The sequence below is a fragment of the Cetorhinus maximus genome, chromosome 23 (genome assembly GCF_964194155.1).
Source record: "Cetorhinus maximus chromosome 23, sCetMax3.hap1.1, whole genome shotgun sequence".
Lineage (NCBI taxonomy): Eukaryota > Metazoa > Chordata > Chondrichthyes > Lamniformes > Cetorhinidae > Cetorhinus > Cetorhinus maximus.
Genome location: NC_135901.1, coordinates 22,330,575 through 22,343,256, shown reverse-complemented (window position 1 = coordinate 22,343,256; position 12,682 = coordinate 22,330,575). Strand labels below are relative to the sequence as shown.

The 12,682-nt window shown below is 43.0% G+C and overlaps 1 protein-coding gene across 1 annotated transcript in view; it reads right to left on the bottom strand.

Annotated features, from left to right (window-relative positions):
* LOC144697884 (uncharacterized) overlaps positions 1–12,351 on the bottom strand; it is a 52,007-nt gene extending 39,656 nt beyond the window's left edge. Inside the window, exon 1 of the mRNA XM_078569851.1 lies at positions 11,253–12,351. Within this exon, the coding sequence (XP_078425977.1) occupies positions 11,253–12,100 (848 nt within the window). The 5' untranslated portion in view covers positions 12,101–12,351. The remainder of the gene's footprint in view (positions 1–11,252) is intronic.
* Between the last annotated feature and the right edge of the window lie 331 nt (positions 12,352–12,682).

Genomic DNA, 12,682 nt, shown 5'->3' with positions numbered 1-12,682 from the left:
TTTTAAAACTTATGCTGTAACAATCAAATTAAAATCAACATATATGAAGCCTGCATTAACAGACAAACAGGATTTGAATAGACAGGATAAGTTTGACTTTAAACAGTTTATACAATAAAAACAGGTTCCACAAAATCACCAGCATTTCCCCCCTCAGCATATTTGGCACTAATTCCAGTTACAGAGTCCCACAACTCTGTATTTCCCAGGGGGAGGGAAAGAAAGTGTTTTACTCACAGATGTTAGACAGAGGAGGAAGTTTTAGTGTCTGTGTGAAGTTAATAACAAATGTTGTGTTGTTTAAAATCAAACTTTAAAAAAATGAGGGGAAGACATTTTGTGAGCTCTCCACTCCCTCAGCTGGCAGCCCAGCGCGCAGGCGCAGAAAGGGCTGCTGACCCGAGCTGTCCGGAGCAGGCGCAGTGCAGCTGCCGCCAGCGGTCGCTCTCGATCTATTTTTGGACCAGCCGCCGTAGTGAGTGGGGGGAGGGCGAATTCGCCGAGCGGCTTCTCGCTCTGGCCGGTGCCTTCAGCCTGTTGCCTGGAAACCTTGGCTCGAGGAGGTGCAGGGGGAGCGGGAACAATGGGTGGGGGCGAGGCTCCAGTGTCCGCGCACCTGGCCTGCAGACTGAACCTGAAGACGTCACCGCGGAGCAGTGTGATTCCTATTGGCTGATTCAGGCAGGGTTCCATTGTTGACGTCACAAGGCGGAAGTTGGACAACGAGCTTCAGACTAAAACTTCCTCCTCTGGGCAACATCTGTGAGGAAATCAGTGTTTCTCCCTTTCCATTTCTTTTCTAATTCTGGGCTTAAATTGTTGACTTGCAGGAACTGAAGGAAATGAAGTGAATCCAGGGAGGGTGCAAACTCTGGAAAGGTTGCCCAGGCCTCTCAATGAAAGGGGTGGTTTGTCCAGGAGTTGGTCGGTATTTAATGAGACCCTACAGTAATATAGACATTGAGTATTGCTGTAAAAAGAGAGATTCTGTCGAAGCTTTTCATTTGCACGCATCAGAATAGATGCGAGAATGTCAAATTTCAAAGGGAACAATAATTCATATTGTAAAACAGTGAGCTGATTGTTTTGCAAGTGTACTCAGGTCAAGTTGTTGCTTTGGGATATGCACCAGGGAACAATCATGGCTAGCTTTTATTTAAATTCAGAAAATCCGAGTCAAATCCGGTTGGTTGATAGATGCCACTGGGGGAAACGACAAGGAATAGTTGTCCATGTAGCTTTTGCTTAATTGAAAAGGCACAATGCCTAGACAAATTCATTTTCCCTGCTGAGGACCAGGCCCAATAAAAGATTATCAGTTGGACTCACAACGTGGCTCACTTACACTTGCTAGAAGGTCCATTTATCCCTATTCTGGGTCCGGTCCACTGCTCACAAAGAAATTTTTCAGGAAGTCTTGCTACAGCTGTACAGGGCATTGTTGAGGCCACACGTTGAGTATTCTGTAAATTTTGGACTCCTTTCTTAAGGAAGCATATACTGGCTTGGGAGCCATTTTAGAAGGTTCACTAGGCTGATTCCTGGGATGAAGGATTGTCTTATGAGAAATGCTGAGCAGGTTGAGCCTTAACTCATTGGAGTTTAGAAGAACGAGAGGTGATCTTATTGAAACAAATAGCATTCTGAGGGGGCTCAACAGGGTAGGTGCTGGGAGAATGTTCCTTCTCATGGGGAAATCTAGAACAAGGGGACACAGTTTTTAAAAAGGGGTCTCCTATTTAAGATGGAGATGGGGAGGAATTTATTCTCTCAGAAGAGCTTTAGTCTTAGGAATTGTCTTCCACAGAGAGCAGTGGAGACGGGTCATTGAATATATTCAAGGCCGAGTTAGACAGATTTTTGATCGACAAGGGAGCCAAATGGTTATGGTGGATAGGCAGGAAAGTGCAGTTAAGGCCACATCAGATCAAACATGATCTTATTGAATGGCGGAGCAGGCTTGATGGGATGAATAGCCTACTGCTGTTCCCATTTCTTATAACCTCCGTGTCCAGGACAGGAAGCAGTGAACATGAATCTGTCGATCAGCTTGAATCAGCACCTTTAGAAAAATTGGAAGGGTGTATATTTGGTACGGCAGAATGAGGATGTAGGGAAAGTGTGTGCGATGGAGATTAAGAGATTTTGGGGAATGAGAGAGGAAAGAATGTTCCATCAAAATTACAATTGTCTGTTCTGAATTTCTCCCCTGTACTGACAGAAATGATTTTTGGAAACTCCTTTTACAGGACATTAGAGGGGGAGGATTTGCAAACTGAAATCTCAAACCAAACGTCACACCAACAGTCACTCAGTTGGTCACAATGTGAGTATCATCAGCCTTTGAATCTAGAAGGAGAACTGTTTGTCTGTTCTGTCTGCTTCAAAAGGTTTTAAACATCAGTGTGACTGGAAAAGCACCGAGACACACAGGCCCGAGTGAGAGTGTTCCAGTGCACTGACTGTGGAGAAAGCTTTAACAGGTTACACAGCTTAACAAAAACATGAGACCATTAACAGCAGGGAGAGACTGTACATGTGTTCTGTTTGTAGAAGTGTTTTCAACTGATTGTTGAAACTGGAGAGACACAAGGACACCCACACAATGGAGAAACTGTGGAAGTGTAGGGACTGTGGGAAGGGATTCCAGACTCCATCTGCACTGGAAAATCATTGACGCAGTCACACCAGGGATAGACCATTCACCTGCCCTGTTTGTGGGAAGGGATTCACTCTCTCAGCCAACCTGCTGACACCAGCGAATTCACACTGGGGAGAGTCCGTTCACCTGCTTCAAGTGTGGGAAGGGATTCACTCAGTCATCCGCCCTGTGGAGACACCATCGAGTTCACACTGGGCAGAGGCCGTTCACCTGCTCTGACTGTGGGAAGGCATTTACTCAGTTATCCAGCCTGATGACACACCAGCGACTTCATACCGGGGAGAGACCTTTCGCCTGCTCTGACTGTGGGAAAGGATTCACTCAGTTATCCAGCCTGCTGATACACCAATGACTTCATACCGGGGAGAGACCTTTCACCTGCTCTGAGTGTGGGAAGGGATTCAATCAGTCAACTAACTTGCTGACCCACCAGCGAGTTCACACAGGGGAGAAGCGGTTCACCTGCTCCGAGTGTGGGAAGGGATTCACTCATTCATCCGCCCTGGCAGGCACATCAGCGAGTTCACACCGGGGAGAGACCATTCACCTGCTCTGGGTGTGGGAAGGGATTCAGTGATTCATCCAACCTGCTGATGCACCAGCGGATTCACACTGGGGAGAGGCCATTCATCTACTGTAACTGCGGGAAGAGATTCAGACATTCATCCACCCTGCTGAAGCATCAGCAGGTTCATGCTGAGGAGAGGCCATTCACCTGCTCTGCTTGTGGGAAGGGATTCACTCAGTTATCCAGCCTGATGAGACACCAGCGAGTTCACAGATGATTGCAGGGATTCTGCCGTTATTGCTGCTGTTAATCACATCCAGGACTGAACCATGTTCATTTTGACTGTTGGTGAAGTGGGAGAGTCAGAGGGCTTCTTTCCGCTGGGCTGGCTGGTCTCACGGCTTTGTTTCCAGTGAGCTGATGCTCTTTGAGCCTGGGAGTGCACATTCCCACTGAAATGAGCCACAAAGCTGATTAAGTACATTTATTATATCCTAAATAGTAAATAGTGTTTTTCCTACCACTACAGATAGATCACAAATAAATACATTTGTCTCTGTTCCATTGAGTCTACAGCACGGGGCCAGGCCAGTCGGCTCAATCGGTCTATGTCAGTATTTATGCTCCACATGAGCCTCCGCTTCATCTCCCCCCATCAGCATATCTTTCTATTCCTATCTCCCTTGTGTATGTATCTAACCTCTGCTTAAATGTCTTCATGTTTTTCACCTCAACCACTGGCTGTGGTAGCAAGTTCCACATTCTCACCACTCGCTGGGTAAAGAGGTTTGTCATGAAATCCCTATTGGATTGTTGAATCCCTTCATAATCTTAAAGACTTCCATCAGGTCATCCTTCAGTCTTCTCTCTTTTTCCTGTAAAGTGTCAGTGAAGAAAATGCATTCGGTTCTGGTATTGTTCTTTTTCTAAATGGAGATCACTAATGTTGACAGTACTCCCAGTTAGTCTAACCATGGTTCGAAACAAGTTGAACATAAACTCCCTGCTTTTCAATTCTATCCCTCTATAATGGAACATTATATATGGACCACACATTAAAGGAAAGATGTGAATTCTTTGAGAGGCTGGAGACAGGATTTATGAGAATGGCACCGGGGATGAGGGACTTCAGTTAGTTGGAGAGACTGGAGTCGATGAAATTCTTCTCTTTAGATCATAGAATTATGCATTCGGCCCATCAATTGCATGCCAGCTCTCCAGAGTGAACCAGTCAGTTCCATTGCCCCGTTCCATCCTCACATCCCTATAGGTTTATTTGTCCACCCAATTATCTCCGCTTCTCTCACCCTCATTGGAAGCAGATTCCAGGTCATGACCACTCACTTTAAATGCCTACGAGCATCACAGAGCAAAGAGGGAGGCCATTAGGCCCATCATGCTCATGCTGGCTCTTTGAAAAACAACTCAATTAATCCAGTCGCCCTGCAGATTTCTTTTCCTTTCAAGAATCCGTCCAGATCCCTTTTTGAAGAAAGAAGTGAATCTGCTTCTCGCACCGTTATCAGGCAGTGCATTCCAAATCACAACAACTTGCTGTGTTTTAAAACAAATAATTCAGGATATTGTGTGTTTGAAGTTTTGCATAGTATTCAAAATGGTGTCAAAGATGTGGTTATTACACAAAATTAAGGTTCAATCTTTATAAATAATTTTGACGAGGAGATTGTGTGTAATATGTTCAATTTTCTGGACAATTACGAAACAATACATTTCTATAGCACCTCTCAGGACCTCTTAAAGCGTTCTGCAGCCAATGAAGTAGTTTTGAAGTTTCATCATTGTTGTAATGTATGAAACTATAGATAGGGCGGGGTAGTCAAATTTCATTTAAAAAATCAATCACTTTCATCCTGTATTCACTGTTATAAGTAACAAGGACAAGGAAGCCATTTTAAACTCTTAACATGTGGCTTCTTGAAACTTTTGCACATTGTATAACTTTTCTTTATTAAATACATATTGGTTTTATATTAATAGCCAGTCATGAACCAGATGATTATTCAGTAATGAACCTTGAATAAGTTATCACTTAGTGAATCAATGTAATAGATAATTATATTATAAAGGGTGCATCTGCATTTTAAAAATGAACACCATATAAACCTATTTTTTCAAGAAACTGCAGAGCTAGCAGAAATTGTTTAAACAAATAAATTATTTTCTAATTTTGATAAGCTATAGGACATCATATTCTGCCAAAATCCAGTTTAATAATAAGGCTCATTGGTTAATCTAATCAAGATTAGTAAAAAATCTATTGTTTTCCACAAACTGTCGTTTTAAACCACTGTATCTTGTATTAATCAAATGTATTAATTAAATATTACTGTATTAATTAACTATCAGTCAGTAACAGATGTTTAAGTAGTGAGCCTTAATTGAGTTACAATTAATGAATCAATAATGAATCAGTAGTTATAGTAAAAGACTGAGTTTTATTCACTGTAAAGATGTGCAACCTTCACTGCTGCGTACATAAAGAATGTGCAATGAAGATAAATGTACTGGCAAGAGAGACCTTCAAGCTCTGATTAGCCTCAAAATTTGAAACTGCCTGAAAACCTGTCATTGTATAGAATCAGATAAAGGGATAGTATGAAACAGTTCTATTGTATTCCTGTCAAAGATAATGAGAGAAGGTCGTGTAAGTAATTGTGAATATAATTAATCTAGCAACTAAATTGACCAATTGTTACAACAAGCCCCACTCTGATTTGAGGTAATGGTCACTTTGGAGATAAAAGGTCTTCCTTGCTAGCCAAGTGCTGAAGATTCCCAAGGCTGAGTTCCAAGGAAATTACTGTCTAAGAAGGAGCCAGAGAGGGTGACGCTTCTACGAACTGATCACCCACATGAAGTTGTAAAAGTTAATGTCTTAAAATTGTTAAGTAAACCTTTATCTTATAATGTCTGGGGGAGGCAATGGTGTAGTGGTATTGTCGCTGAACTAGTAATCCAGAGACCCAGGGTAATGCTTTGGGGACCAGGGTTTGAATCCCACCATGGCAGATGATGGAATTTGAATTCAATAGGAATCTGAGATTAAAAGGCTGATAATGACTCATGAAAGCATTGTCAGGGAAGGAAATCTGCTGCCCTTACCTGGTCTGGCCTACATGTGACTCCAGACTCTTAAATGCCCCTCTGAACAAGGGCAATTAGGGATGGGCAATAAATGCTGGCCTAGCCAGCGACGTCCACATCCCATGAATGAATAAAAAAATAAGTTTTTTTTTTAAGTTTACTATCCAGAGAAGTCTGCCTTTGCTTTAATTGGTTAAAATCTTGTTCGGACCAAAGTGAATTTATTAAGTGGCAAGCTGAAATCAATTAAGTTACAGATCGCAAGATCAGATAATATAAATCTTAATTTTAAGATATTACATTTATATACCGTCTTTCACAACCACAATACATCACAAAAGGCTTTGCAGCCAATGAAGTACTTTTGAAGTGTAGTCACTGTTGTAAAGTTGGAAACATGGCAGCCAGTTTACACACCGCATGATCCCACAAACATCAATGTGATAATGAGCAGATGATCTGTTTTTAGTGATGTTGATTGATAAATATTGGCCGGGACACCTGGGATAGCTCCCCTGCTCTTCTTTGACATATTGGCCATGGGAACTTCCATCTCCACCCAAAGGAGCAGACAGGGCCTTTGAGTTAGCAACTCATCCAAAGGACAGCAGCTCCAACAGTGCAGCACTCCCTCAGTGCTCACACTTGGAATGTTGACTTTGATTTTTGTCCTCAGGTCCCTGGAGTGAGTCTTCAGCCCTCAGCCTTCTAACTCAGAGATATGAGTGTGATCCACTAAGCCATGGCTGACACTATAGACAATACAAAGTTAGAAAGGGAAAGTTATTCTTTAAATTCCCCACATTTTGCCTCTAGTGCCTAAATCTAATAGTCAAAACTCCAGCATAAATAACATGTATTTAACTGACAAATGTTAGTGTTGGCTTACAGCCACAAGTTTTGAGCTCTCATTTGAGCCTCTGGCTCCTTTCTGTCTCTATTGCTCATGTCAATGATGGAGCTGAGGGCTGAATTTAGCTGAGAATAACAGGGTCTGCATCGCAGTTAAGAAACTGCCATGGGTGTTGACTAATAGGAAGATGCTGGAAGGCTGTCTGGGAAGTGGGCCTCCAACCAATTGAGGAAGGAGTGAGGGGCGACCGGGGCTGATGGTGACGTGACCCCTGGGGTTCAGTTCCCCTGTGTCCAAAGCGGGGAGTCATGGGAACAGCATACAGAGGAGCTGAAGTGAAACCATTTGGGTCCAGAACGTTGTGCAAATCCTTTTACTCTGGTTGTCTTTGATTCTTAAGTAATTTTCTTCTTTTTAACCATGTTCTGTTTCATTATTAAACTTCTGTCAGAAAAAATATTTGATTTTGCTGGGCTTTACATTATTAGATTTATGCACTTTAGGGAGAGTGGCAGACTCTTTAACAGAAAATGAGTCCCTCTAAGGTAAAGGAGCCACAGGGGGAGATGAGATTTTATTTTTGACACAGCGATGTTAGAAAATGGGGTTCAGGGAGTTAATTAACCCTTTTTCCTCTTTCCCAAACTCTTAAATGATTCACAGTGATAACACTTATTGGTGACAGTGGCTAGATATTATTCAAATAAGAGCTGACACTTGCTCATGTCTGAGCAGTAGTATCAAAGTATAGCAGCTTTACCATGACACTCTGGATAGAAGTACCATCTCCACGTAAATGCTCCCTGGTCTGTTCCAGACGCCATGGCACCAGTCAATGTAATTTGTAAAATCTCTACAAATCCCTGTGCTCGGAGAATCACTTTTACTTTTATATTTATTGTATTTAAGACTGAGATAGATAGGTTCTTGATTGGTAAGGGGATCAAAGGTTACGGGGAGAAGGCGGGAGAATGGGGTTGAGATACTTATCAGCCATGATTGAATGGCAGAGCAGACTTGATGGGCCGAATGGCCTAATTTCTGCTCCTATGTCTTATGGTCTTATACATTGCAAAGTCTATGGAGACTGATTTAACCCAATCATTGCCAAGCTAATATTTGAATGAACCAATTAAAAATCTGTCATTGATCCATCCGTACCCGTCCAAGCCACGTCAAACTCTGAAACGACTGATTTCCCCACATTCCATCCCCGGTACAGGGAGTCAGCATTCCCAGGCCAAGCAGTGAAAACATGGTGGCCTTCACACCCAGGTGTCGTCTAAGATTCAAGGCACTCTTGTTTTCCCTGTCCTCTGAGAGCTTGTTTGTCTCCCTGTTCCCACATAGAACCATAGAAAAGTTATAGCACAGAAGGAGGCCATTCGGCCCATCCTGTCCATGCCAGCCCGAGGACACCCAGCAAGTCATTTCTTCTCAGCTCTGCTAGGCTTCTGCCAAAGTTCGTCCCCTTTTACACCTTTCAGATCAATATAACATTTGGTCAATGAAGACCCAAGCCACAATATCCCATCCTGTCACCTATCAACCATCCTTACTCAGAGCGTAATCACAACAGGAATAAAAACGGGAGAAGCGTAAGAATAAAATTAAAAATAAATGCACAGCCAGTTATCGAATTTATTTTATTGTTCGCTAATTAGCAAGAAAACCCCAAGCGGGGATCCCCCAGGATTCTTACAGCCCGCTTCTTGAGGGGGAGCAGAATTTTCTCTGACTCCCTCATTCAATTTCACTCCGTTATTTTCCAGTTCTGTTCTGGCCCCCATATGGAGTAACATCTACTCGATCTTTTCTTCTCATGAAGGAGCTCCATGAGCTCTATGGTACTAGTACATAAGGAATATCAAAGAGCATCAAGAAGCAACTTATCAAGCATGGATGTCAAAGATCCTCCAGCTCTCTCTTTACCCCATCCAACTTGTGGACAGTTCTTACTGAGTATTATTTCTCCCAAGCCCTTGATTTTCCCAATCTAAACTTTTTGTCCCTTTAACTTTAATTTAATTCATCTTTTGAGTGTGACCAGTGTGTTTAATTCTATCCTGATTGTTTTAAAGTCAGTTTCTCCATGGAGTATGAGTCAGTGCCTTAATGATGTCAAAATGTTGTCTCATTTCCCTGGCCACATTAACCATTTCATGTCATGGTGTTTGTCAAGTAGCTGTTCATGTTTGGAACCCATTCTTATGTGCCTTTCACTGAATTTACACGTTAGTTGCTTCACATATAACAAATTACATCTGTACACACAAATCGGTATTCCAATATCATGCCACATATTCTGAACTTTCAGGTGTTCTTATTAAAAGATGAAAGTGGGTGTTAATCTCGAGATCTTTGCTTATCTCCCCTGATATGGTGTTGATATTTTAGGTATTAGCCAGGCTATCAAATGTGGTTTTCTTCTAAAAAGAACATAAGCAAAGGATACAAATATTTCCAAGATAAAGCTATCAACTTGTTCATCTCATCAACATTTCCTTGACTTTCATTAGAATGTACGTGGATACCGGATTGATATATTCCATTGAACGACACCCAAGGTGAGTAATTCCAATTCCTTTACTGTCCAGTACAATATTTTCATAATACCTCTAAATTCCCATTTGATTCCAGGCATTAACATATTCTGTTTGTTCTTTATTTTAGATGACAAACTGGGATTGTTCTCCTTGGTGTAAAGGAGGTTCAGGGGAGATTTGATAGAGGTGTACAAGATTATGACAAGTTTACATAAGGTGGACAAAGAAAAGCAGTTCCCATTAACTGATGGTACAAGGATTGGGGTCACGGATTTAAGCTTTTGGGGAGGAGATGCAGGGGGATGTGAGGAAGAATATTTTACACAGTGAGTGGGAATGACCTGGAACTCACTGCTTATAAGGCAATGGAAAAGGAGACAATGAATAATTTCAAAAGGAAATTGGATGGACACTTGAGGGAAATAAACATTCAGTATAACAGGAATAGAAAAGGGCAATGGGACTGACTAGTTTGCTCTGCCGAGAGTCGACATGGACTCGATGGGCTGCATGGCCTCCTTCTCTGCTCTAATGACTCTATGATCTAAAGACAGAAATTTCAGCTGCTCCCGTCTCTCCAACTAACTGAAGACCCTCATCTCTGGTGCATTCTCACAATTCTCCACTGCGCCCTCTTGCATAATTTCACATCTTGTCTAAAGTGCGGGGCTCAGATGTAGGGTTCCTTTCTAGAGGGACAGAATTGAAAAGCAGGGAACTTATGTTCAACTTGTTTCGAACCATGGTTAGACTACACTGGGAGGACGGTTAACATTTTCGGTGTCCATTTAGAAAAGGGAAATAGAGGCACTGGAGAAGGGGCAACAAATATTCACAAGAATAATACCAGAACTGAGAGCATTTCAACCCTCGGGAAAGTCTGGGGCTGCTTTTCTCTAGAAAAGAGAAGACTGAAGGGTAACCTGATGGGAGTCTTTAAGATTATGAAGAAGTTCAATAATCCATTAGGGATTTCATGAGAAACCTCTTTATCCAGTGAGTGGTGAGAATGTGGAACTCGCTATCACAGTGAGTGGCTGAGATGAATAGCATGAATACATTTAAGGGGAAGCTAAATACAAACAAGAGGGAGAAAGGAATAGAAGGATATGCTGATGGGGGAGATGAAGAGGGGTGGGTGTAGGCTCATGTGGAGCACAAGTACTGACATAGACCAATGGAGCCGACTGGTCTCGCCCTGTGCTATAGACTCAATGGGAAAAAAACAAATGTATTTATTTTAGATCTACCTGTAGTTGTAGGAACAACACTATTTACTATCCAGGATAAATAAATGTACTTCATCAGCTTTTATGGATCATTTCAGTGGAAATGTGCTCTCCCACATTCAAAGAGCATCAGCCCACTGGAAGCAAAGTGATGAGACTGACCAGTCCAGCAGAAAGAAACCCTCTGACCCTCCCAACTTTCAGAATGAACATGGTTCAGTCCTGGATGTGATTAACAGCAGCAATAGCAGTGGAATCCAACCTCGGTAAGCACTGGTGAGCTCGCTGGTGTCTCAGCAGGTGTTGTGACTGTGTGAATCCCTTCCCACACTCGGAGCAGATGAATGGCTTCTCCCCACTGTGAACTCGCTGGTGTGTCACCAGGTTGGATAACCGAGTGAACCCCTTCCCGCACTGAGAGCAGGGGAATGGCCTCTCCCCAGTGTGAACTCGCTGGTGTGAAAACAGGTTGGATGAATCACTGAATCCCTTCCCGCACACAGAGCAGGTGAACGGTCTCTCCCCAGTGTGAATTCGCTGGTGTGTCTGCAGGCTGGATGACTGAGTAAATCCCTTCCCACACACAAAGCACATGAACGGCCTCTCCCCAGTGTGAATCCGCTGGTGTGAAAATAGGTTGGATGAATCACTAAATCCCTTCCCACACTGAGAGCAGGTGAAAGCCCCCTCCCCACTGTGAACCTGCTGGTGTCTCAGCAGGTTGGATGAGTGAGGGAACCTCTTCCCACACACAGAGCAGGTGAATGGTCTCTCCGCAGTGTGAACTCGCTGATGTGAATACAGGTTGGATGACTGAGCGAATCCTTTCCCACACATGGAGCAAGTGAACGGTCTCTCCCCAGTGTGAACTCGCTGGTGTGTCTGCAGGGTAGATGAATCACTGAAACCCTTCTCACACAAGGAGCAGGTGAACGGCCTCTCCCCGGTGTGAACTCGCTGGTGTATCAGCAGGTGGGATGACTGAGTGAATCCTTTCCCACACTCAGCGCAGGTGAATGGCCTCTCCCCAGAGTGAACTCGCTCGTGTGTCAGCAGTGTGGATAATCGTGTGAATCCCTTCCCACACTCGGAGCAGGTGAACGGCCTCTCCCCAGTGTGACTGCGTCGATGAATTTCCAGCACAGATGGGGAACGGAATCCTTTTCCACAATCCCCACATTTCCACGGTTTCTCCATGGTGCAGGTGTCCTTGTATTTCTTCAGGTTATTCCACAGTCATACACTGGAAAATTCTCACTTGGGTGTGTGTGTCTCGATGCTTTTCCAGTCACACAGATGTTTAAAACTTTTTGAAGCTGACAGAACAGACCAACATTTCTCCGTCTAGATTCAAAGGCTGATGATATTCAGTTCCTATGAATTGCGTGACTGTCAGATCTTGATGTGACTTTTGTATTGAGACTTCTGTTTGCAAATCCTCCCCTTCTAATATCCTGTAAAAGGAGTTCACACATGTCGTCAGTCTAGAATAAAAATTTAGAACAGACAATTCTAATTTCTAAGGAACATTCTTCCCTCCTATGTTCCAAAATGTGTAAATCTCCATCCCATACACTCTCCCTCCTTTCTAACTCTGCATTACCTAATGTACACCCTCCCAATTCTCCTGAATGTGGCAAATCATGCTAATTGACAGTTCCACACTCACCGCTTCCTGTCCTGGACACGGAGGCATGAAAATATATCACAGGACTAAAAATGTGTGTAATATTCAGTACTCTAATACTGATATAGAGATACTGTACTCTACTATGGAGC